Source organism: Podarcis bocagei (genome assembly GCF_964188305.1).
Source record: "Podarcis bocagei genome assembly, chromosome: 3".
NCBI lineage: Eukaryota > Metazoa > Chordata > Lepidosauria > Squamata > Lacertidae > Podarcis > Podarcis bocagei.
The window spans coordinates 6,784,235-6,810,991 of record NC_138127.1 but is presented as its reverse complement, the minus strand read 5'-3'; the positions used below and the strand labels follow the sequence as shown (position 1 = coordinate 6,810,991).

The following is a 26,757-nucleotide window of genomic DNA, read 5'->3' as shown; positions in this document are numbered from 1 at the left end:
CTGAGGGAACCTGCTCTTCACTGTAAAAATAGTGCAATTTCTCTGCCGACAGCTAAGTGTGATAATGGGAGTTTTGTACTTCATCATATCCAGCCAACACTGGTCACAAAGCCTGCCATGTACCATATAATCTGCCCCCCGCTTAGATTTCCTAGCAATGCTACATGCTGCATTGGATATTTTTAGCTCACTAAGAACGTACCTGGAGAGTCAATTTACTTGCAAGCAGAGGAAGGCAACACATGTAGCCGTGTGCTCTGCTTTTGTACCTCTGTTTCTATGTGTGGACTGGCTTCAAGTTGAAAGTTTCATTAATCTGTACTCTCAACACAGGATCAAAACATGACCTGGGAGAAACGAGTGAAATAGCACTGGATGACAGTTACAGAGTGACATTAGGAGACAATAACTTAGCACATTGTGAAAGAGAATTCCAATATTCTGTGTGCACAGGCAGACACAACACTGACTAATCACTCCTGTCCCAAGCATTTGGCACCTGAACGGATAATTATTTACATTATCTGGAAACTTCTGTGGAATCTGCCGCGGAGCTCATGAGCAGGTGGTGTTCATTTGGAGATGCTATTAATAGGAACTGGTGCCTCCATCTGAAGGCTGTATGCACTTCTGCTGCGATTAGAGTCCTAGGAGCTCAGAAAAGCGCCATAGAAATTACCCAAATTGTGACTCCAATATGAAGGTGCCAATTCAAAACAACAACAACAGAACCTCCACATGAACATCTGACTACAAAATCAGTGGTGGACCATGTGGTACTCCCAAAGAGTGTCAACTGTTTTGTGCAATAACCTCTGAAAGTCTTGACTTTCAGAATGTAGCAATCAAAAGGGTTCTCCCAATAATATAGTACCTGGAAAAAATATGGTTTTCACCTGATTAGTTATTATTTAAATAAACTACCTCCAACCCTCTAGCACACACTATCATACCAAGAAATGCCAAAAGTAATAAGGCAACGGAGTGGCAATTGTCTGAACCCTTGATTTTGAAGAGCCACACTCAATATTATCTCCAGGTAAATAATCACGGAGCTAGCTGTTCACTTAGAATAGCAAATCTCCAACATTTTACAGAAGCAAAGACACAATTAAAGGTTTTTCTCTTTTCTTTTCTTTTGGAGCATCGTGCTGGATTACAGATGCTCTTGCTTTGTCACAGCCTTAATTTGATAGTTTAAATATGGGCTTGAATTTAAAAAGCACATGAAAAGCAAGCCTTTCTATTTGGCAATATGTTTTTGCATAGAGCCACTTTTAATGGGACATAACCAAGTGTCTATAAAAGTCTTGATTTAGATAAGTAGAAGGTGAAAAACATTACATTTTAAAATCATGAAAACATGCCAACACTTTGAAGGGTTGATGAAGAAAAGAAGATCCCCCCCATTTTTATTTTTGCTCTAATCGGTTATTTATAACAAATTGTGAAAGGGGATTGTTTGATGAACAGAGAGTCTGCGTAGGCATGGATAACGTGACCTCTTAGTTGAAATTTTGAGGACTACCCATCCTTGGAGACAGACCGTTGGGCAATGCTTAGAAGGCAGCTTGTTTTCCAATCCTCAGTATAGCTGTAGATCAGTGGAAAGAGCAGCAAGCAGTTTCCCAGTGTTCTATACATACAGGTTCTAAGCATTCCTCTCCAAACTATGCTCCAAGTTACAATGTGTTTTGAATTCATTTAGCCTTGATAAATAGATGTGTGTATCATCCGTGAAATAAAGCTTCGGTGGAATAAGGAACAGCCTTTTATCCCACAAAGCACTGCTGCCTGGTTAGGTTTTCGTTACCACAAGCTATTCGGCTTTCAAAGAGGAGTGATTTCTTCATTCTCACAGAGAATGCTTGCACGATGCCTGTTTTAAAAAATGCAAAAGAACCACACATGAAGAAATGTGCTTTCTGTGGCTGACATAGTAACATAGGTGCTAAGACAATGACATCTAATAAAGGTAAAAGGTAAAGGATTCCTGGATGGTTAAGTCCAATCAAAGGTGACTGTGGGATGCGATGCTCATCTCGTTTTTCAGGCTAAGGGGAGCTGGCATTTGCCCACAGACAGCTTTCCGGGTCATGTGGCCAGCATGACTAAACCGCTTCTGATACAATGGAACACTGTGACAAGTGCCAGAGCGCACGGAAACGCTGTTTACCTTCCCGCCACAGCGGTACCTATTTACCTACTTGTACTGGTGTGCTTTCAAACTGTTAGGTTGGCAGAAGCTGGGACAGAGCAACAGGAGCTCACTCCATCACATGGATTCGAATTGCCGACCTACCAAACGGCAAGTTCAAGAGGCTCAGTGGTTTAGATCACAGCGCCACCTGCATCCTCGGAACCCAGCCTTTTTGAAGTGTTTCGTTTCAGTTATGCATCATCTGAAATTGTTCCTGAGGCATTGGGAACCTGGCAACTATTCTTCCATGCTTTTGTAACTTTCAGGGCGGTTACATGGTCCTGCCCCTTTGTAGTATTTGAAGTGGCAGCTTGTAGCTCAGAGGTGGGGAATGCTTTTGGACCGGTGGGGCCTCTCCCCTACTGCTGCTTTAGAGTGTTGATGGACCCTCCAGAACACTGTAGGAGGTGGCCCTGAGAAGTGCAGGGCGAAGGGGCAGTCAACAAAAACCACTTTCCTTTGCACTTCCCTTTGCAGCTTTGCACTGACATTATTAACAATGCAAAAATGCAATAGCAGGGCATTACATCATACCATATGGAAAGCCTATAGAGCCTCTGCTGAAATGAAGCTAGAAAATGCTAGTAGTCAAGCAATTCAGTAAGATTTTCAAAGTAAAAGGCTTTGTTTTCTAGGTCAGTAAAGGGGTTCTCTGTATGCAGCGTAATACAAGGTGTTTGCTTTTGAAATAGCCTCTCTCTTCCATAGTGAGCACTAAGAGAATCTGTTGTAGGTACATACTTACCTTCGTCTTTCAAGGGCATGTTTTGTTTCCTGTCGAGTTTCTTCATTGATTGGATAGAAAATGAGTATAAACAAGCCTAATGGCACGAGAATAGATGGGACTGCTCCAACCAAGACTTTCAGCATGATAACAACACTGTGAGACTGTTTGCACACCCCTGATTTGAAGCCTGCAAGACTATTAAAAAAATAAATACAGATGTTACAGTCGTATCTTCATACTACTATTTACTCGTGTGTGTGTGTGTGTGTGTGTGTGTGTGTGTGTGTGACCTCTCCCACCCACAATGTAGAGCCTTCCCCATAATTTTTTTCCCTGGGGTTTCACTGGCTCCTTGATATCATCTCAGCTTCCTTGGAGATTGTTTTTCTTGCTGATGCCAGATCTGAGTAATGAAGAAGGCAGGGGCTTACAGATGAAACAGAGTCATGTTTTTACCTTTCGCTGTGGTCAAGACTGAAGCAATGAGCCAATTATTACCTACATTCTGTAGCCGAAATCTTCGGCAAACCAGTTTCACATTGTGGAATTAATTTATTTCACCCTGTACAAGGACATGTATTTATTAAACTTTGTATCCTATGAAACTTTTTTGACATTTTTAAGCAAGCAGAATGCAGTAGAATTCATTATCTGCTAGAAATTCTGTGAACTATAAGTTCCCTGTCTGCAGACACTAAACAGGAGTAGAGCATGTTCACTGCATTGAGGCAAGACTTAATTTTAAATTGTCTTGCACTAAAAATTGCATGTGGAGTCTTTGCTACTCACTCAAACACTAGCTGGATTTTGTGACTTTTTAACTGATGCACTTCCTATTTCACATCAAAATGCACATTCAGGCAGTTCAATGGAGCTCTGATGAAATTTGCAATATAAATGCACAAACTTCAAGTGGCTGTGGTAGCAACCAAAAGGAGCAGAGACTTTACCCAACTTCAAACTGCATCTCGGAAAAACACAGTGCAGGATTAAGGACAGTCCTATTTCCCTCCTCCCTCTCTAAGCTTGGGTATAGGGAAGGTGTAAGGAATCACCTTTGCAGTTACACAGAGCTTCTAGAGGCCTCTGACCAGCTCTGGGGCACAACATCAGAGTTGGAACAATTCCTACACACTTGGGAGCGGATCCATTTGATAAAGAGGACTGAGGCTTGTAGTTTGTGCTTCATAAGCCCAGTATAACTGTGGGGATGATACCCAACCCCTTTCCCCACTCTCAAGGTCAGTAGGGAAAGGTGAGACTCATCATACTAGCCATGGAAAGTGGAATTGTACATCTGTGCAGGTTCGCACAGCACCCCCAACAACAATTTGTACATGTGAACTGCTTTGAGGTTTTCTACAATCGAGCAGCATATAGATTTTATGAAATAAATATAATTTGGCATGTAGGAACTTGTCTCTACACACTGCTTCCAAGCTGTTAAATGAGTGTTGTTGTTTTCAACCCTCATTAGGAAAGAGCCAAAATCCATAGCTTGTATATTCCAAGTAGGTTGAAAACTAAGCAGGGCTGGCTTTGGATTCCAAAAGGCTTTTTGTATCAGGTAAGCAAATATTAATTTTCACATTTAGATTCCGCTCGGAATGTCATTCGAGGGTCTCCTGCTGCCTATTTTTACAACATGGCAGGTTTGCAATCTGAGAAATTGAGACTCGCCTAAGGTCATCTAGTGAACCCCTCTTTTTTGTATTTGTTTTTCTTTTTGCCCAGCAAACCTCATGGTGAGGATTTTAACTTGGATGCTCCTCAGACCTAGTTTGACTCTTTAGCCACCTTGACTGGCTTTCCCCAAGTTCTGATACTCATAGATTCACCACTTCCTGCTTACTGATACTCCTGGGCATGGATGCTGGTTCTAGTGGTAATAAGAGCCTTGAAGTATAAGTGATACTGAGAGTTTAACTGAACAAACCCCACATTAGTTTACCATGCCCTGGGTTCCTATGTACCTAAAAGAGCCCAGATACTGACACATGGATATTTATAATGTGGTCCTATATCTATGTCTGGAGCAACCATGTGTGTGTGCGCGTGCACACGTTTTACTCACTTCAGACTAGCTGCAGAAATTCCTAGTCCAATCCCAGCTGACATCTTATGAAAAAAGGTATATGAAGCATAAAAGATGGTTTCATGTCCTACTGAATTAGGATTTTGCACCCGAAAGTAGTCGACTACATCAGGCAACATGGACCTTTAACCAACCAATGAAAATAATTACACATCCATTAGATCTTTCTGGAAAAAGATGTGACATTTTAATGAGCAGCATACAGTACTTTAAAAGAAAGACATTTTCATCTTTTGTGGCACAATTAATAAATATTATACCACTTATGTAAAACATGGAGGGTTTACAAACTAATTAGGTCAGGTCAGGTAGGAATCCTGAAGCAATTAATGATCTCGCAGGTTAATGGATAGAAACTTAACACTGGCAGAGGTTTGCTATTCTGGAATAAGCATGAGGGAGGGAGGCTGGGACTGCACTCTTGATTAACATCAAATTTAATTACTTCTGCTGATAGGTTAGTGATGTCTAGAACAACAGAGAATAAAACTGAATGAGTGTAGCATATTCCCCAGGAGGACTTTTGTAATGAGTTACAGTAAGAGACATTTGTAAAACCTCTCAAGCCATAATGAGAGAGACAGAGAGAGAAAGAGATCCCAAATATCTATGCTCCTAACAAGATAGCAGATTTTCAAAGCATCTGCAGGTATTATACTGGCTGAAAACACCAGTGCGACTCTCAAGAAAATTCATTCCTCTGTTTGAACAGCTCTTTGATCTGCTCTCAACCAATACAAATTATGTTGTACGTTTATTATTATGTTCCCATAAACCTTTTTACAAATGCAGTAGCCATCTTAAGATGGCTGGCTGTGCTCTCTATAGGAGATGAATAAATGTAAGTTTAAGTCCTTCTTAGTGATGACTAACATTTCAAGGAAGTATTAATATGGCAGAGGCTGCTTCTCCTAAGGTGAGGATTAAAGAGAGAAACAAGACATTTGTGCAACTCTTCTCACATCCCCTTTTGCATATTTCCACACCCAATCTCTTATCTATGCTAGGGGGAAAATAGCATGAAAAGTGGCTTTTAACTTCAGCTTAGGAAGCTGCTTTCACTGCGTGCAGGCGAAAAAAGAACTGGCCTGTGAGTCTGGGCGAGTAAATGTCTGCTGTGATACACTGCTCTTTTTCTTAGTGCCCTGATACAGGGCACAGGTAGGGCATAAGCGCATACCTTACAGAAACTACAAAGTCTGATGTCCCACACATCCTACTGTGTAACAGATATTTCCTTTTCAATGCCGATAACTGTTGATTTTGTACCTGGTACACATATGTACACACACACCTATAAGACTGTCCTACCATGGCAACAGCAAAGAGGCTGCAATGCTAATCCCTGAAACACCAGCCGAAAGGTAGGCAACAGCCGGTTCTGGAAAGAACACCAGCAAGGTCGAAGCAGGAATCATCAACTGGAAGAAACGGAAATCGGGAGAAATGTGTATGGTTAGATCAGTGTTACTTACTGTGGAGTTGAGAAGCAGGAGTGGGGGACCTGGCTCCCATTTGGCCTGCAACACTGTATCCTACAAATGGTGCTCACCTGCCTCATACCTGCTATGTCTGATGTGGATCAGGTACAGACTTTGTTATAAAGGAACAGCTGACAGCTTAAAGGGAGCTTCTGATTTGTTCCTTTGCAAGCAGGGCTCCCTGCCAGTTCCCATCAGCTGAGCAATGCCGACAGGGAACTCCGCTGAGATCGGGTGCGCTAAGAAGTTCCCTGTTGGGAACTCCCTAGGAGAGAGCCTGAGAAGGCTGGAGGATGCATTCTGGGTCCAAAAAGGCTTCTTCCAGAGCTCTGAATCCAAACTGCTTTCCCTTGCACCTGCAACCCTGCCCTCGGTGGTGGCATGGGTGCTTTGGTGGAGGCATATATCGTCTGTTAGTGGACCCCAGTTCCTGAGGACGTCCCTTGGATCGTGACAACTGCTTGCTTTTTAACCATTTAGTCTTAAATTTATCCAAGCATGGGCACCTGGACCTTAACTACTCTAAATCGAAAGGCTGACTACCTTCCCCGCAAACAACATCCAGTCTAAGCCCAGTCTTGCACCAAATGCAGTATTGTCAGCCTAAGATCAGTTGATGAAAATAATGCATTTGCTTTGCAGTTCATGAAGCTTGTGTTTTTTTCATGGAACAGGGTGGGCATTTGGGGAAGACCCTGGTTTTTGCGTCTGTATGCAGGTAGAAATATGACCTGCTTAAAGCCTTTTGTCATTTGGAAAGACAATTACGGGGAGAGCTTCACCTGTTGACACTCTGAAGTCAAACCTCTTATTACATGTATTTGGGCCCTGATTTATTTTGGGGCCCTCCGCCCCACCTGCAGAAGCTATAAATCTGCACACAACAGACACACTTGTGCTTCCTATATGCAACATGTGGTCATCCACTCAAGAGGTTAAAGATGCAGGCTGTGTTTGCTGCAGGGGAAATCATGGACTTCCTGCCTCTGCTTCACACAGTGCATCTCATATCCACCACAGTGTAGAACACACCCAGTTTGCTCTGTGAGGAAAATATCTGCCAATCCATGTTGACACCATATCTTTCTAATTTTATAATTTCTTACAGGTGTGCATGGGCCAGACATTTCTGGCTCATGCTCCCCATGCTATGCAAGCATCAAATATATACAGTCGTACCTTGGATCTCAAACGCCTTGGGTCCCGAACAAATCGGCTCCCGAACGATCAAAACCCAGTAGTTAGTGTTCCAGTTTCTGAAAGATTTTTAGAAGCCAAACATCCGGCGCAGCTTCCGATTGGCTGCAGGAGCTTCCTGCAGCCAATCAGAAGCTGCACTTTGGTTTCCAAACATTTTGGAAGTCAAGCGGACTTCCAGAACAGATTCTGTTTAACTTCCAAGGTATGACTGTACATAGCTGAGCAAGCTCTGCTTAGAAGCGCTGCCTAATCAGTCATAAGCAGACACTCAGCTAGACAGCTCTGCCTATAATAACCAGTGTTTCTAAAACGAAAGAGTCAACAATCAACAGAACTCTGAATGAGAAATACACACACTTGAATTAGTCTGTAGTGCTCAGCAATAGACCTTGTTTCACCACAAGAGAGCACTCCAACAATACAAGATTGCCATGTGCACAGATTAAGCACAGGAGTAGTGTTTACCCACTTGGAAGCCAAAGCACCCAGATATTTATAAACCAATAGTGCCATAAAATGGGATTTTCTTGTAAAGAAGGAGTATGACCCAACATTCCAGAGGCTCACACTAATATTCTTAAAAGCTTTGCTAGCATAAGCAGAGAAGCAGGAAATAAATTCACGGCTGATGTATCTATGCTCTTTGCAGACAAATGATTGTAGGTAGTGCTTGCTCTTAGCCTTCTCGTTAATTTTAACAGAAAATCTGCACTTACAAAGTATCTTCCTCCCTGACACAGTTCAGGAACTCCCGATATGCACAGATTTTATAATTAGCTCATTTGGGTAAGCAATTATATGATATTCTAAATCAGAGTGGTGACAGAGAACCTTGATTAAAGGCATGAGAATAAGCCCTTAGGAAAATAAAATGCTCTAAGACTTCGTGTTATAAATTTCAGAAAGATAAAAGTACCAGGTTGACCAATTTAAGAATGTTCTAAGCGTGCTTTATACTATACCAGCCAAAATCAAGCAGTTTGCCACCGTCAACATTCCCTGTGGTTAAAATTAATCAAGATTTCCCTTATACTGGATTAAACAATGGCTTCAAGGGAAACACTGGGTAGTCTCTTGAAGACTGCAGGAAAGAATGCAATGTTACCAGAAGTAGCATTTAATTAACCTTGCGTTATATAATCTACATCCTACCTATCAAGGCAGAGTATAGCCCATAGTGTGAAGGAGAGAATGATCCAATCCAAAGGAGGAGGGAATGCAGGAAAAATGAAGACAAATCTGAACAATAACCAGAAATTGAGAGCCTATGTTGGCCTGGCTAGGCAAAGAAGCACAAAGGCCAAAAGGGGGAAGGTGTCTCAAGTTTCAAAAGCATTGTTAAAAATGTTTGGTGCAATCCCAGAAAAGGCTATTTCTGAAGTACAAAAATGCCAGCTTGCATTTCGTGCCTCAGTTGCTTACTTACTGATATCCCACCCGCTGTAGTCTTTTTGCCGAACTTGTTCAGAAACCATTGCCAGCATGGAACGCTCAGTGCTGCAGATATCTATGAATGATGAGGAAAAACCATTACAGGAGAAAGCATGCTTCATATCAAGGGGATCAAGGAAGCACCATATGAATAATTGCACACATCACAAAAAGGGAGGGGCACAAACTAGGCCATATGGGTTCACCACAAAGCAGTTCTCATAGAATCACAGAACTGTTATCTAGTCCAACCCCCTTGCAATGCAAGAATCCTGCCCAAAACCATCCCTGGGTGGGCTCGAACCACCAACCTTCTGGTTAAAAGCCAGACACACTAACCCACTGCACCATCTCTATCATGTGAACTCGATAAACATGGGTCAAAAAGCTGATCAGAGAGTTAGCAAATAATGTTTTTAAAACGCAAATCAAACTCAATCAATTTCACACCCTGTCCAACTTCCTAGCTGCAATCCAGATCATTTACTTGCCTGATGACATGAAATTAACCCTGGGTGTGGCATGATCCAGGGTCTAAATAGTGATATGCATACCATATTATGAAAATAAGAGCTTAAGAGCAACATACTTTGCAAGGAGGCTCTGCTTTGTCCACATGCTTACCAAGACAATCAGCACTAAATAATCAATGTGGTTGTGAAGATTAGTTGCAGCAGAACAAAAGAGGACAAAGTTGTTTTGTACAACCTGGAGAGTTGAAGACAAGAGGAGGAACAAAACGATAAATTAGTCACAAAGCAAACGTGGAGCAGGGTTGATTAATCAAGGCCATTTAAATGGTTTAAAACCAGATTTCCCATTTACAAATGCTGAACAAGAGCGCATGTGAACTGATTGCTATAATAATTAAACACATGCTGGCTGGCAACAAGACAAAGCTGCTACTAGCAGGGAGCATAATCAAAATCTCTCATTATGCATGCCATTTAAACAATGCAAATATATATACATGCACTTTTTGAATATATTAAAAACAACAAAATTTGTTCCAGTACAGGTACATCCAACATAAACTAGCAGTTGTGCAGTTAGGTAATTTTAGACTATCTACGTACAGTTACATACGCTTCAGGTTACAGATTCTGCTAACCCAGAAATAGTGCTTCAGGTTAAGAACTTTGCTTCAGGGTGAGAACAGAAATCTGGTGCTCTGGTGGCGCGGCAGCAGCAGGAGGCCCCATTAGCTAAAGTGGTGCTTCAGGTTAAGAACAGTTTCATATTAAGTATGGACCTCCAGAACGAATTAAGTACTTAACCCGAGGTACCACTGTAATGGTCTTATAGAGAGTTTCCTCTATAGGTGGTAGTGGATTAGTTCACTAACATCAGATAAATAACCCTTCATGTGTGCAGCAAACAGAGGGTTATCACTGGCTTATCTCCCAACTTTCATCAAAATGCCCAAAGAAATACAGAATAGTGAAAAGGTGAGACCTGTGTCTTCCAGGCAGAGGCTGCCCAGTTTATGTCACTGATAATCAACATCTTTTACTCCAACGAGGACATATTTATGTGGGAGATCGTTTCCAGTGCCACCAATGAACTGGACAAGATCCACTATAAAAGTATGACAGACCCCTAAAGTCAGTCCACAATGACTGGCAGTGTCTCGCCAGGGTTATTGCAGATTGCACAGCTTGAAGCAACTGGATGCATAACAACTGGTTCATTTTGGAATAAGCCGTTGTCCAGACCCATGTTTGATTCAAAGCTTTACATGCAGAACTTTATTCAAAACAGAACAAAACACAGTAAATGATACATCCAAAATATCCATAAGGTCATGTGCAATGGCCAGCACAGGCTCAGCTTCTTAGAAATAAAATAACATAATCAGAGCTGACAAACATAGCTCTCTCTCAAAGACTCCATTAGCCTGTATTCCAGCCCCAAGGCTGTTGAGCTCATTTACGTATCCCTACCCCAAGGAGTCTGGGAAGAAAGACCAAAGGCCACTCCCTTTCAAAATGGTGATTTGCAATTCAATACCTCTCATGTGATCTAAGGTTAAACACCAGGTGTTAGCTAGCAAGAGAAGAGTAACAGTAAATTATCAACCCATCTAGGAGCTTAGAGAGCTTAATATAGCCCCATGGAAAATCCCCAAGTTAAAGCGTTCAGTAAAACTCACACTCTCCTGTGTGAGTGTCTGAGGGCCCTGCTCCTTCCTGCCGCTTACCACCTGGCCCGGGGGGGCCCTGAAGCCTCATAAGGACTGCCGCGCTCTGTTGCCCAGGAGGACTCTCCTGTGTGAGTGTCTGAGGGCCCTGCTCCTTCCTGCCACTCACCATCTGGCCCAGGGCGGAGCCTGAAGCCTCACAAAGACTGCTGCACTCTGCTGCCCAGGAGGACTCTCCTGTGTGAGTGTCTGAGGGCCCTGCTCCTTCCTGCCGCTTACCACCTGGCCCGGGGGCCCTCTGAAGCCTCATAAGGACTGCCGCGCTCTGTTGCCCAGGAGGACTCTCCTGTGTGAGTGTCTGAGGGCCCTGCTCCTTCCTGCCACTCACCATCTGGCCCAGGGTGGAGCCTGAAGCCTCACAAGGACTGCTGCACTCTGCTGCCCAGGAGGACTCTCCTGTGTGAGTGTCTGAGGGCCCTGCTCCTTCCTGCCGCTTACCACCTGGCCCGGGGGCCCCCTGAAGCCTCATAAGGACTGCCGCGCTCTGCTGCCCAGGAGGACTCTCCTGTGTGAGTGTCTGAGGGCCCTGCTCTTGCCGCTTACCACCTACCTGGTCCAGGGCGGGGCCTGAAGCCTCACAGGGACTGCTGCGCTCTGCTGCCCAGGAGGACTCTCCTGTGTGAGTGTCTGAGGGCCTTGCTCCTTCCTGCCACTTACCACCTGGCCCAGGGCGGGACCTGAAGCCTCACAGGGACAGGTGCTGTCACTGCTGCTGCGGCCCAGGGGGATTCGGAGGGGCGCAGAGTTCTTTTTAAAATGTTTTAAAATTTTCCTTTTCCTTTTTATTTTATTTTTTTGTATATTATTATTATAATATACATAGGCATTCTCCATTTCAGTGTGAATTGAACAATTATACTTAACAAGGGTTTCAGGCAGTGGACATTTCCAGCCCCACAGGGAGATGCCAGGTATTGAACCTTGGACCTTCTGCATCATCATCCATCGCTGAGCTAATTGGACTGCTTTTGGATAAGCTGTTGTTCAATTATTGTTATATTTTAAAATGGTATTTTTATTTGTTAAAGATCCAAAGAATGAGTTTGGTAGAAGGAGCTCTTGAGATGGTCCAACCATCTTGAAGTGGGGGAAAATCCACTACAGCTTCCAACTTAACACCGGTGATTTGTAACTAACTATATATATATATATATATATATATATATATATATATATATGACCATGTTTCTGTTTCACAGTTGATGTGGGTTCTTTCATAGTTCAGGTACAATCTATGCTGCTGCAAATCCTCTTATGAACTAGAATTACCTGAACAGCTGTTGAAATCAGGAGAAATGATGCTGCAAGTTTCACATATGGTCCACACATCAGTGCAAGTTTGTGTCCCTTAAGGAAGGGAATTTGTTGGTCTGATTTTAAGGCATAAGGATCTATAACGAGTGGAATAAATAAATAAATATATATAAAAATGCATATCTGATACCTTGTTTTTAAAGTAGGAAAGAAATGTATTAGGAATGTTTGTTGCGATTAAATAAACTCACCTACTTTTTCTCTCACTCCAGTGCAAAGGGCAATAATGCCAATGAGGTATAATACTGATATTGTTCCTCCTGCAATCATGTAGAGTTTTTTGTTCTAAAAAATAAAAATAGGTGGTAGTGGTGATGTGGGGTGGAAAAGGGGAATCAAATTTCAATAAGACTATATAGGTGAGAAAATGCTTGATACAAACAAAATGAATATATATATATATATATATATATATATATATATATATATGAGAAAATCTATGAAGCACAATGGGTAGAGGGGCGAAAGGATTAGTTTCTAAACTGTACTCTGTTGCTTAATGTAACTTACGGATCTATGGAACCTCTTAAAAAGATATGGGAACTAGATACTGGCACATAAATTTTCCCCAAAGATTAGAATAAAATTTGGGATTCACAACCCTTAAAATCTGTTTCCAGTTTTCTCAGAGTAAACACCTTAAAATTGTTTTACAGATGGCATCACACTCCTTTCCAAATGTCAAAAATGTTTTCTTCTGTATCACTTAACGGTTGGAGAGGTTGCAATAAACTTGGCACATATTATCATTTATAGTAGGAACTGGTACAAGATTTTTGGAACATAAATTTGATAGAAATGATAAACATTACTAAAGAAATTGTTGTTTGCTATCTGAAATTAATATTACTGAGTATTTTTTTATGATAACAATGTAAATATATTGTCAAAAGAATTGGTCTTATATATCATCTTGGGAGCATGAATAGTAATTGTAACTTAATGGAAAACAACCCCAAATCTTAACACTGGACACTTCATACTGATCACTCTGGAATATAGCTATAATGGAGAAAATCATGCAGAATCTGAGGTTTTGACAAAGACTAGAACCTCAAGAAACATTTTATATGATTTGGCATTCCTTTATGACATATATAGTGCAACGGAACCATCATTTTAAATACAATCCTTGTCACAAGCCAGCAAATCTGGAATTATACTTGATCTGATAAAGTTGATAGTCTTTACCCAGACTTTATTATTTTAACTCATGTACAACTACTTATTCTATTTTATAGTTTAATTTTCATCTTCACCTTCCAATTAAATAAAAAACTTTACACTGAAACTTTACTTTACTCTGAGCCAAAATTCCACCGACATATGTAATCTATAAAGTTGTGGCCATTTTGAATCCAAATTGTTGTCTGTTTCAGTCTGTTCTATCACACCTCACTTTAGTCACTGCCTAGGGGAGGGTGGCACTGCGACTGGGACCACAACTCCCAGCACACATCAAATGCCAAACATATTTTACACACGCACACACACGCACAAACAAACATACTGTGTGTGTGTGTAAACCAAAGCTCAGTGGTGTTGAACAGATAATTGAAAAAATAAGATTAGCAGACAATAAATGAAATACTAGACATCCCTCAGAAGTAATGAATCCCACTATCATGTTTAGGCTGAAAGTTCATTTTAGTAGGGTTACCATATTTCAAAAACTGGTTGGCAAAGATGTTGAGCTTCTCCTTTTTTGTCAAAGTGGTTGAGCTTTTTTGGCAAAACTGCCCCCCCCCCCATGACAATCTTGAGCTATTATTAAGGAAAATCAGCAAAAACAACACTGCTGACATAGGTTGCCATACGTCTGGATTTTCCCAGACATTTTCCCAATTTCTGCCCAGACACTGCTTCCTACTACAGTATTCTGGGTACGTCCAGCGAATTCCAGACGTATGGCAACCCTAATTTTAGGAAAGTTCCTGTCCCAATTCTATTGCCATTGCTATTAAGAAAATCAATAACATATCTAGACAGTAGGATGGTGAAATACAGGATGCTCCCTTCCCACCCACCCCAAATCTTTTGAAAGCTTTTCAACTTACTGCCTCAGTCATGTCTGGAACACTGGAACTGTTTCCGTACAGATTGGTGGGAGAGTCCATGTTATCCACACTATCGTTACAGTGGTCAGAGCTGTGAGCATCGGAAACCATACTGACCTGGAGTGTAGCTCCAACCAATGTTCCAAGACCTTCAAATCCCATTCCTAAAGTAGGGGGGAAAGCCCACTTCTTTTTAAACCTGAAATGGTGGAACAGCTGCCAACAAGGCTCAGAAATAACTGAGCACTCCCCTGTTGTGATGTCAAAAGGTTTTTGTGACCCCCCGCCACAAATATTGCCTTTTACATAAAGAAATAAAACTGCCCCCAGCTATTCTTGCTTGGTGACACCCACTAGGGGCTAGGAGGGTTGACCATGTGTCAATGTGACTCTTAGCTCAAAAAAGAAGCAGCTACCCACCCCTCCCTTAAAGATTATGAGCTCCTATAGACAAGAACAGACTTTCTGGAGTCATCTGTCTTCCAATATACAGTGGTGCCCCGCAAGACGAATGCCTCGCAAGACGGAAAACCCGCTAGACAAAAGGGTTTTCCATTTTGGAGGTGCTTCGCAAAACAAATTTCCTATGGGCTTGCTTCGCAAGACGAAAATGTCTTGCGAGTTCCTGCGGGGGGGGTTTCCTCCCCCCCTTTCCCCCAAACCGCTAAGCCGCTTATCAGCTGATCCTAAGCCGCTAAGCCGCTTATCAGCTGATCCGCTAAGCCGCTTATCAGCTGATCCGCTAAGCCCGCTAAGCCGCTAATAGCGCTTATCCGCTAAGCCGCTAATGGGCTTGCTTCGCAAGACGAAAAAACCGCAAGACGAAGAGACTCGCGGAACGGATTCTTTTCGTCTTGCGAGGCACCACTGTAGTTCAAACTATGTTACTAGAGGCTACATTGAGCCATGATTCCTCCTCTCCCTCCATCTTCATGCTTCAATTCCTTCCCTGCATCTGAAACAGGGGGAAACAAAACTGAAACCAGCTTCAAACCATGACTTCCAGTTCTAATTTGGAGGGCAAGTATTAAAGGAATTTGCTAATTTGGATATAATAGTAGCAACTGTGGTTTGCCTGAAACATTGAGGCAGGGAGAGAATCAGGGTGTGAAAGGACAGGAAGGAAGGGGATGGGGAATCATGCAATTCTGAGGCTTGCTTACAAAACACCAACCCATAGTTTGGCAACACAAGAGAACTGAGCTTTTCTGTTTTTCAACACTAGTCTCCACCCCTTTGCCACAGCTCCCCCAATATGTTTGGGGGGAAGGGAGTCTCCAGAGCAGCATGCTACATGCAGCATGCTCAGTAAGACTCACGGTATGCCGTTGCTGAATCTCGTTCCTTCTGGTCTGCGCTCAAAAACATGACGAGAGCTGTATATGGTACATGGAATAGCTGTAACGAAAGTACACACACACACACACACACACACACCAGTTAGGAAAATGCAGTGCTTTTTTCTGGGGGGACGCAGGGGCACGCATACCCCTAAACATTTTGTGACTCTAAGTTTGGCTTCATTGAGGGGTAGTATTTCAATATGAGTAGGAAAATGAGAGTACCCCTAAACATTTTTTTAAGAGGGGAAAAAAAGCACTGGAAAAATGTATCACTTTAGCATGCTTCTTTTCATTGTAACCAGAAGGCTTGCTATGTAGTTAGGCCCAGTAATCCTGCTCCTTATGAGGCATGCTGTACCTTTCTCCTCCAACTTTCAAATGTGCAATAGCTCAAAAAGGAAGTAAAAAGAGCCTTAGCCATCCTTGGAGGAAGGAGTTTCTTTGCTCAACTCCCCGACAATTTTTTTCTGGTCCCCAAAGACCTCACTCGTTTTGACGGTTGTGGCTGTAGGATAATCAGCCTCATATAACCAAAATTCTTAAGTGTAATTAATGCACGAAAGGGTTAGTGCCAGAATAAGCTGCCCTGCCGGGCTTAGCTAGGTCACATACACCCTACTTTGGCAGAAAGGAAGTCAAGTCTATTGTTCCCTCAGTCTACCATGCGAACTCTGGTGTGTAAAGAGGTCTGAGCTTGGTTCCTACAAAGCCATCTTTGTGTATCTATACAAATTATTTAGGAACTTCCACCACTTTGGAACTAACCTAAGTCTTTACTGCCTGTGTTTTCTGAATGCTGTATGGAAAAGCACATGATTCTGACCTTTGAAGAGTTTGTAAGTAAACCATGTTAACTTACCAACGGATGGTATTTTTCTATTCTAAGGGAAGTGGGAAGGGCATATTTTAAAGGTATAATGGCCTGTATTTCCGTGCTTTACCTTGCTGCATGTTTTGTGATTTTAAATCACACCAAAGAGTACTCTCACCAAAGAGTACTTGCCCCAAACCTGGGTCTGGACATCCAGGAATTCTCCTTTTTATACCTATCTTTTCCTTTCCCAACCAACAGTGGCAAGGTAAATAAATAGACACAGCGCACTGTGCACAGTCAAGTGCACTGATGGGGAGGTAGATCACCCCACCCTGGTCACCAAGGGAATCATTTTGTAAGCTGCTCTGCATGGCTCAGTTGATGCTTTGTGTGGCAGAGTATGGGTTGGCCACACGCTTCAAAAGCATATATCCCCCCCCCCCCGTTGCAAAAAAGAGGAGTTGGCAAAAGGTGAATGCAGCCCTTAGACCAAAAATGGGTTAGCTACCCCTGCTCTAGAATTTCCTGAAATGCTGCTCTGCAGGAGGCACAGATCCCAGGTGTGTTGACAGAGGTCTCCTAAACACAGGATATAACCTACCAGGAAAGCTCCACTGCTCATCCTTGATTTAAAACTTTTAATATTTGAAGCAAGCATTTATGGTAAAAAAACGACAACATTACTATTCAGAAAAATTAAGGGCATTTCCAAATATGAACTAGAAGAATGTTCTGCATTTCTTATGCTTATAATGCTAATAGAAAACCTGCACTAGCTAGAACTAAGTACCCATTCAAATTAAAAATTGGCCTTCCCCTTTCTATCCCAATCAAGCATGCACAAAAATGATGAGATAAATACAGGGGTGCTGTTGGTATATATCCAAAAATGCCCACGCATTGCCTGGCAAAAGGGTATGAGGAAGTTTCTTCTTAATTCTTTTTTGTAAAGATGAATATTTTACCCCGGATGACTTTTCTGTTCCAGCAGAAAGAAGGAAGCTTCAGGATTGGCAGAAGTGTTAACTACTGAGATTAAAAGGCCCAGAGCAATATCCCAGAGTCCTCTTAGATAGCAGTCAGGCTGTGGCACCCCCTTGTGAAAGTACCGTATTTTTCGCCCTATAGGACGCACCGTCCCATAAGACGCACCTAGTTTTTTGGGGGGGAAATAAAGGGGGGAAAATTATTTTCCCCCCAGGCGCAGGGCTGGGGCAGCCCGAGCTTCCCCCGACCCCAGCCCCCAAACAGGCAGCTCTCTGCAAGCCGTGGGAGCCCAGTGGTGGCTCCCGCTGCTTGAGGAGAGATCCACGAAGCCTGGACGCGCTGAGATCAGCGCGCGCAGGCTTCGGGATGCCGGCAACTCTCCCCAAGCAGCGGGAACGTTCCCGCTGCTTGGGGAGAGATCCGCGAAGCCTGGACGCGCTGAGATCAGCGCGCGCAGGCTTCGGGATGCCGGCAACTCTCCCCAAGCAGCGGGAACGTTCCTGCTGCTTGGGGAGAGATCCGCGAAGCCTGGACGCGCTGAGATCAGCGCGCGCAGGCTTCGGGATGCCGGCAACTCTCCCCAAGCAGCGGGAACGTTCCCGCTGCTTGGGGAGAGATCCGCAAAGCCTGGACGCGCTGAGATCAGCGCACGCAGGCTTCGGGATGCCGGCAACTCTCCCCAAGCAGCGGGAACGTTCCCGCTGCTTGAGGAGAGGTCCGTGAAGCCTGGAGAGCGAGAGGGGTCGGTGCGCACCAACCCCTCTCGCTCTCCAGGCTTCAGCGAAAGCCTGCATTCGCCCCATAGGACGCACCCACATTTCCCCTTCATTTTTGGAGGGGAAAAAGTGCGTCTTATAGGGCGAAAAATACGGTACAACGTTTCCAAAACCTGAATAGGTTCTATGGAGGCATTAAGGAAATGAGTACAACTGAGCACAAATATGGGTACAGAAAGTATAAGCTGTGAGGCATATTTGTACTGTGCGATGAATAGCATTTCGCAAGGGTGGAGTGCACCATCATCCTAAAAGAACAACAAAAAGTCACTCTAATGGAGGGCATTGTTGTTTGTTGACCTATTTCCAAACAGATTTATAGCAAGGCAACTGAGTAAATATCTCAGATGAATAAAGAAACACAAACTCATCTCTTACTTCTAAAAGCCCATTGTTACAGTATAAAGGCATGAGAATTTAACAGAATTTAACAGCTGTACTGAACCTCAGGCATATATGCTTATAAGAAAGCCAAACAATCACTGGTGACTCCCAGCAAACATTTCTTTGTGTTTGTAACATATTATTTCACGAATGTTGTCTCACTGATGCAATAGGATCTAGAGTACTGTTTGTATCTTTCCAAGATATGCAAAAAAGCCTTTGCGATGTGGTAGCAGATCTACATTAAAATATGATGTACAGCAGCTTTCATTAACTGGCCTGCTGAAATCCCTCTGTACTTTCTAAATTAATCAAGTTACAGATAGGTAGCCGTGTTGGTCTGCCATAGACAAAATAAAAAAATTCCTTCCAGTAGCACCTTAAAGACCAACTAAGTTAGTTCTTGGTATGAGCTTTCGTGTGCATGCACACTTCTTCAGATACACTGAAACAGAAGTTGCCAGATCCTTCTATATAGTGAGAAGGTGGGGAGGGGTATTACTCAGAAGGGTGGTGGGAATGGGAGATTGGCAGATAGCTGAGATGAGCCTGTTGACGACTCTTAACGACTGTAATAGGTCTTACAGGAAAAGGCAAGGGGTGAGAAGGTGAGAAATGGCTTAGTCATGTATAATGGGATAAGAATCCAATGTCTTTGTTCAAACCAGGTCTCTCCATGGTTTTAAGTTTGGTAATGAGTTGCAATTCAGCAGCTTCTCTTTCCAGTCTATTTCTGAAATTCCTTTGTAGTAAAACAGCTACTTTGAGAATTTCAGAAATAGACTGGAAAGAGAAGCTGCTGAATTGCAACTCATTACCAAACTTAAATTAATCAAGACTGGAAGGAATTTTTTTATTTAAATTAATCAAGTTACACTGCAGAGGTGCAATTCCTCACTTCCTAGCCTATATGACCAAATAGTTGTCTCGTTCTATATTAGAAATAATTGTGATCCGACGGATGCGATGTCCAGAAGCATCTAATTGCAGAGGAAAGGGGTGTCAGTATTGATCAACTTACTGTACTCAATGCCTGGAAAAGGCAGAAGAAAGCCATATACCATACATCTTTTGCTTCTATAACGCTTGGGCAGTACCACAGGAAGAAGTAGGACACAATAAGGAAAGGTGTAGTACCCAGTAACCTGGAATAAAAACAATACGGTGAATACCAAACATATCTATGAACCATTTTGATTGTTAAAAAGCAAAACTAAAAAGGGGATAAAATCTGTCTGGTTCAAATTCAATACTGTATTGTCTGCACCATCTCACTTGTCTAATTTTTTTAATATTCTCTATGGGCACGGTTATTATTATTTCTTTACATATATTTTATACAGCATCTAACAAATTTAGTGGCTTAATAAACAATATGATTATTTTTACTACTACTACCTCACTCTGCTTAAGACACAGGAAGGGCTCACTATTGCTCTATTATCTATTAATGTAGACGGACAGCCGTATAAGAGACGAAAGCCTCTCTATCACTGTCACCTAAATACGGTCCCTCTTTAGTCATCCCTGTGTTTTACGATGCTGGAAGCGATTCAGCTGTCATTTATTTAAATGGCAATGACTCCGAGGAAACACAGACCAGCTCTTCAATAGTAAACATGGTTCTAAAGGCAACCGGCAAAGTGACACTCAGGGCTGATAAGCTGCATGTCATTCAAGGCTTGTGTAAAGCTGGGAGACAGAATCTAGTATATTCTAGCTTTGTTATGTGCAAGTGATGGGCAGATGCAATTAATTCCACAGAGTGTGACCTCTAACTACAGCAGAATTCTCCAGTGTACTTGTAAAGCAGCCGCTACACAATGTAATTAGATGACCACCGACACTATTAACAAAACCCTGAAACGAACAGACAACACAGATTAATCCTTTCAGAAGAGTGCTATCTGCACAGTATTTTCTTATACATTACATGAATGGGACTGGGTATGTCAGCTGATGATTTGCAGCAGGGGATTGGCGAGGGGGAGGAAAGAGGTGGAATGCACTAATTCAGTATAATAGCTCTTCCATTCTGTTGTAAGGGATACAAAGGCATTGTTAGAGGCTGGCAAGGAAAGCAGCCATGATGTGGAGCAGGGCACTGAGGTTAGGCCAGGGTGGATCATTAATCCACCACAACTAAGTGTGACAACACAGCATTACTGTATCCCATTCTAGATTTGCTAGCCCAGCAATTCAGAGGGAAGGCCGTGTATTTTACAGAAATACATAATTTCCACAGTTCAAGCCATGCTCACGGCAGCTTACATCATGAAAAAATACATAACTACAACGTGACAAAAGTAGCCATCAATAGTAAATACAAAAATAAAAAATACAAAACCAAATTGAACAATTTCCACATAAATCACAGCAAAAGATACCAAAAAAAAGCAGCAACAAGAGCAACAACTCCCTCCCCAACAACAGCTCAGCTGCCTCAGGCCCTGCCCTCCCAGGTCAGGTGTAAGAAGGCCAGAACTTTGTGGGATGCTCAATTCTCATTTCCAGTAGAAGAGCCAGTCTGCCCAGGTTAAATACCTTAAGACAAGGGCCAGCATCAAGGATCAGCATGAGTGGCATCTGCTGAGGGCTCACACTCATGCCACACTCATTTTACAAGGCATTGACTGAACTTCCTTGCTTTGGTCACATTTCTTGTGCTATTTTTGCAGAGCTTTTTTTTTCAGCTGGAACTCGCTGGAACTCAGTTCCAGCACCTCTCAGGTGGGCGCATAGAAAAATACCACTAGCTATTTGGATGCAAGTTATATTTAGGAATAAGATGCAACATTTATCTGGTGATTTAAAACAAACAACACATGAAACAAATAATCCAATATAAGATTATGGAACAACAACAACAACCTACCAATACCAAATCAACACTGATCATGCAAACAGCAGTACTAGTTGGCACTCCTGTCAGAGTGGGTGCCACCAGCTACCCAATGAACCTTATTTGGCAGTAGCATCTGGAACAAGGCCTCAGAGACTAAGTGGAGAGTACAGGGAGGAAGATATCTAAGATGGTGTTCCTTAAATACCAGGTTCCAAGCCATCTAGGGCTCTAAAAGTTCAAAACAGCACCTTGAATCTAGGTTGCAGTTACAACAGAGCTAATAGTGGGAAGGGAAGAATGAGAAAATGTTTTTCTTGCCTCTCTCTCAGTTTGTTATTTCACATACCTGAAATGCAAGTGCAGAACTTAGCACATGGTCCAGATCTTTCTGGGCTGTATTCCCCAGATTGTTGTTGCAACTTCGTATGTAAAGAAAATTTGCACACAGAAACCTAGCACATCTGGGAATGCTAAGACAGAACCCTTCTCCCTGATTTCCCACCAGTTGCATGTGTGAGAAGTTAAACTCAGGGCGCATACATGCTGCAGGGTAATGTGCATTCAGCACTAGATGGTAGTGACATTTGGGGATGCTACGCACACAATGCCATCCCCATTTCGTCCCTGCCCCACACTATTTGTCAATCTAGAGTGCAATCTGCTAGAAGAGCTATAATCCGCTCTGTGTTGAGAATGCACTTCTCAAGTGCTTGGTGCATACATGTGCAGCCTTGCATCACTCCCATGTTCAACTTCTCCATGAATGAAACAGGCAAAATTGGAAGCGGTATAGTAACTTAGTCGCTTCTGTATATCGATACAATGGAACCTTGTATTACGTACTGTCCTCCTTGCGAACACTTTGGTGATGCTCCCGGTTGCAAACTTTGCCCCGGGATGCAAGCGGAAGTCGCGCACCAGTGGTGCGCTGGCAGCAGGAGGAGCCATTAGCGAAAGCGCGTCTCATGTTAAGAACGGTTTCAGCTCAAGAATGGACCTCCGGAACAAATTAAGTTCGTAACCGGAGGTACCACTGTATACATATCCTCGGCATATCATCATACCGGCTTCCAGGCTTTCAAAAGACTGTGAAAAATACACATATTTTTAAAAAATCTATGGAAACTATAATTGAAGGAAGGGGGATAGAGAACACCATTGTCATATGCTAGTTTGGAAAGATGTCCACCTGTGTACAGTCAACATGGATAGTAGCTGCCACTTTCAGATGATTTTATTGCACAAAGGTGTATACAACGACACACACACTATACGAAAGCATACTGTAATATAGGCTACAAAGAGCTAAATTTAATGATGGCTCTGTTTAGCTCAGCTAAATTATAGACTGGCTGAAACCGGCTTCAACTGATTCAAACTGGTCTGAACCGGTTCCAACTGGTCTAGACCGGTTCAAACCGGCTTCAACTTCTTCAAACCGGTCTGAACCAGTTCCAACCGTTCTAGTCCGGCTGAAACCGGTTCCACCCAGCTTGGACCGGTTCAAACAGGCTTCAGCCGGTTCAAACCGGTCTGGGCAAGTTCCACCTGGTTTAGAAAGATTCTAGACTGGCTGAAACCAGCTTCATCTGGCTTCAACCGGTTCCAACCGGTCTAGACCGGTTCCAACCAGCTTGGACAGGTTCAAACCAGCTTCAACCGGCTGCGACTGGTTTGCACCAGATTTAACCGGCCTAGACAGGTTCCAACCAGCTTGGACCAGTTCCAACTGGTAAATATTGGCTGAAACCGGGTTCAACCGGTTCCAACTGGTCTAGACTGGTTCAAACCAGCTTCAACCGGTTCAAACCGGTCTGAACCAGTTCCAACAGGTCTAGACCGGTTAAAATCAGCTTCAACTGGTCTGCACCGGTTCAAACCGGTTCAAACTGGCTTCAACCGGTTCAAACCAGCTTCAACCGGTTCCAATCGGTTCCAACCGGTCTAGACCGGTTCCAACCAGCTTGGACCAGTTCAAACTGGTTTCAACCGGTTCAAACCGGTTCCAACCTGCTTGGACAGGTTCAAACCAGCTTCAACCGGCTGCGACTGGTTTGCACCAGATTTAACCGGCCTAGACAGGTTCCAACCAGCTTGGACCAGTTCCAACTGGTAAATATTGGCTGAAACTGGGTTCAACCGGTTCAAACCGGTCTGGACCGGTTCCAACTGGTCTAGACTGGTTCAAACCAGCTTCAACCGGTTCAAACCGGTCTGAACCAGTTCCAACAGGTCTAGACCGGTTAAAAGCAGCTTCAACTGGTTCAAACCGGTCTGGACCGTTTCAAACCGGTTTAGACCGGTTCAAACTGGCTTCAGCCGGTTCAAACCTGTCTGAACCGGTTCCAACTGGTCTGAACCGGTTCCAACCAGCTTGGACCAGTTCCAACGGGTCTAGTCCGGCTGAAACTGGCTTCAACCAGTTTAAACCGGTCTGGACTGGCTGAAACGGGCTTCAACCGGTTCCAGCCGGTCTGGGCAAGTTCCACCTGGTTACAACCAGCATAGAAAGATTACAACCAGCATGGACCGGTTCCAACGGATCGAGACTGGATGAAACCAGCTTCAACTGGTTCCAATCGGTTCCAACCGGTCTGGACCGGTTCCAACCAGCTTGGACCAGTTCCAACCAGTCTAGACTGGCTGAAACCGGCTTCAACTGGTTCAAACCGGTCTGGACCGGTTCCAACCGGTCTAGAATGGTTCAAACCGGTTTCAACCGGTTCAAACCGGTCTGAACTGGTTCTAACAGGTCTAGACAGGTTCAAATCGGCTTCAACCGGTTCAAACCGGTCTGGATTGGTTCCAACCAGTTTAGACCGGTTCAAACCGGCTTCAACCGGTTCAAACCGGTCTGGACTGGCTGAAACCGGCTTCAACCGGTTCCAACGGGTCTGGACCGGTTCCAACGGGTCTAGTCTGGCTGAAAATGGCTTCAACCAGTTTAAACCTGTCTGGACCGGTTTAAATCAGCTTCAACCGGTTCCAACCAGTCTAGACTGGTTCAAACAGGCTTTAACAGGTTCAAACCAGTTAAGACTGGTTCCAACCAGTCTAGACCTGTTCCAATCAGTTTGGACCAGTTCAAACTGGCTTCAACCGGCTCAACCCGGTCTGAACTGGTCTAGACTGGCTGAAACCAGGTTCAACTGGTTCTAATCGGTTTGGACCCGTTCCAACCGGTCTACACCGGTTCAAACCGGCTTCAACAGGTCTGAACCGGTTCCAACTGGTGTAGACTGGTTCCAACCAGCTTGGACCGGTTCCAACCGGTCTCCGCCGGCTAAAACTGGCTTGGACCAGTTCCTACCAGTCTGAACTAGATCCAACCAGCTTGGACTGGTTCCAACCGGTCTAGTCCGGCTGAAACTGGCTTGGACTTGTTCCTACCAGTCTGAACCAGTTCCAACCAGCTTCGACTGGTTCAAACTGGCTTAAACCAGATCAAACCGGCTTCAACCGGTTCCAACTGGTCTAGACCTGTTTGAACCAGCTTGGACCGGTTCAAACCAGCTTCAACCGGTTCCAACCTGCTTGGACACGTTCAAACCGGCCTCAACCCGTTCCGACTGGTTTGCACCAGATTTAACCAGTCTAGACCGGTTCCAACCAGCTTGGACCGGTTCTAACCGGTCTAGACTGGCTGAAACCGGTTCCAACCGGTCTAGACCAGTTCCAACCGGCTTCAACCGGTTCAAACCGGTTCAAACCGGTTCCAACTGGTTTGCGCCAGATTTAACCGGTCTAGACTGGTTCCAACCAGCTTGGACCGGTTCCAACCAGCCTAGACTGGCTGAAACCGGCTTCAACCAGTTCCAACCAGTCTGGACCGGTTCCAACCGGTCTAGACCCTTCTGAACTGGTTCCAACTGATCTAGAGAGGTTCGAACCAGCTTGGACCGGTTCCAATGGGTCTAGTCTGGCTGAAACTGGCTTCAACCAGTTTAAACCGGTCTGGACTGGCTGAAACAGGCTTCAACCGGTTCCAACCGGTCTGGGCAAGTTCCACCTGGTCTAGACCGGTTCCAACCAGCTTGGACCAGTTCCAACCGATCTAGACTGGCTGAAACGGGTCTGGGCAAGTTCCACCTGGTCTAGACTGGTTCCACAAAGCTTGGCCCGGTTCAAACAGGCTTTAACATGTTCAAACCGGTTAAGACCGATTCCAACCAATCTAGACCTGGTCCAACCAGCTTGGACCGGTTCCAACCGGACTATACCTGCTTCAACCGGTCCAGACTGGTTTGGACCAGATTCAACCGGTCCCAACCAGTCTGAACCGGTTCCAACCAGTCTAGACCGGCTCCAAACAGCTTGGACCAGTTCAAACCAGCTTGGACAGGTTCCAACCAGTCTGAACCGGTCTGAACCAGTTCCAACCAGTCTAGACCGGTTCTAACCAGCTTGGACCGGTTCCATCCGATTTAGTCCGGCTGAAACCAGCTTCAACCAGTTTAAACCGGTCTAGTCCAGCTGAAACTGGCTTCAACTGGTTGAAACCGGTTCAAACCGGGGTGGACAGGTTTCAACCAGCTTGGACTGGTTCAAACTGGTCTGAACCGGTTCCAACCGGTCTAGAGAGGTTCCAACCTGCTTGGACCAGTTCCAACCGGTCTAGACCAGATTCAACGGGTCTAGACCCGTTCCAACCAGCTTGGGCCGGTTCCAACCGGTCTAGACCGGCTGAAACCGGCTTGGACCGGTCTGGACTGGTTCAAACCAGTCTGGACCAGTTCCAACCAGCTTGGAGTGGTTCAAACCAGCTTCAACCGGTTCCAACCGGTTTGGACCAGATTCAACCAGTCTAGACCGCTTCCAGAAAGACATCTACTTCTGCTTCATTGACTATGCAAAAGCCTTTGACTGTGTCGACCACAGCAAACTATGGCAAATTCTTAAAGAA

The 26,757-nt window shown here is 43.9% G+C and overlaps 1 protein-coding gene across 3 annotated transcripts in view; it reads right to left on the bottom strand.

The window, feature by feature from the left end:
• Positions 1 to 1,373: 1,373 nt before the first annotated feature.
• Positions 1,374 to 26,757, bottom strand: part of MFSD2B (MFSD2 lysolipid transporter B, sphingolipid) — a 35,279-nt gene continuing 9,895 nt past the window's right edge. For all 3 annotated transcript variants that reach the window (XM_081189132.1, XM_081189134.1, XM_081189133.1), the window contains exons 4-14: positions 20,031 to 20,154; positions 16,025 to 16,103; positions 14,706 to 14,869; positions 12,840 to 12,933; positions 12,604 to 12,725; positions 9,759 to 9,842; positions 9,130 to 9,210; positions 6,334 to 6,443; positions 5,002 to 5,145; positions 2,946 to 3,122; positions 1,374 to 1,879 (exon numbers count right to left, since the gene is read on the bottom strand). In XM_081189132.1, the coding sequence (XP_081045258.1) occupies positions 1,831 to 1,879; positions 2,946 to 3,122; positions 5,002 to 5,145; positions 6,334 to 6,443; positions 9,130 to 9,210; positions 9,759 to 9,842; positions 12,604 to 12,725; positions 12,840 to 12,933; positions 14,706 to 14,869; positions 16,025 to 16,103; positions 20,031 to 20,154 (1,228 nt within the window). In that variant the 3' untranslated portion in view covers positions 1,374 to 1,830. The remainder of the gene's footprint in view (positions 1,880 to 2,945; positions 3,123 to 5,001; positions 5,146 to 6,333; positions 6,444 to 9,129; positions 9,211 to 9,758; positions 9,843 to 12,603; positions 12,726 to 12,839; positions 12,934 to 14,705; positions 14,870 to 16,024; positions 16,104 to 20,030; positions 20,155 to 26,757) is intronic.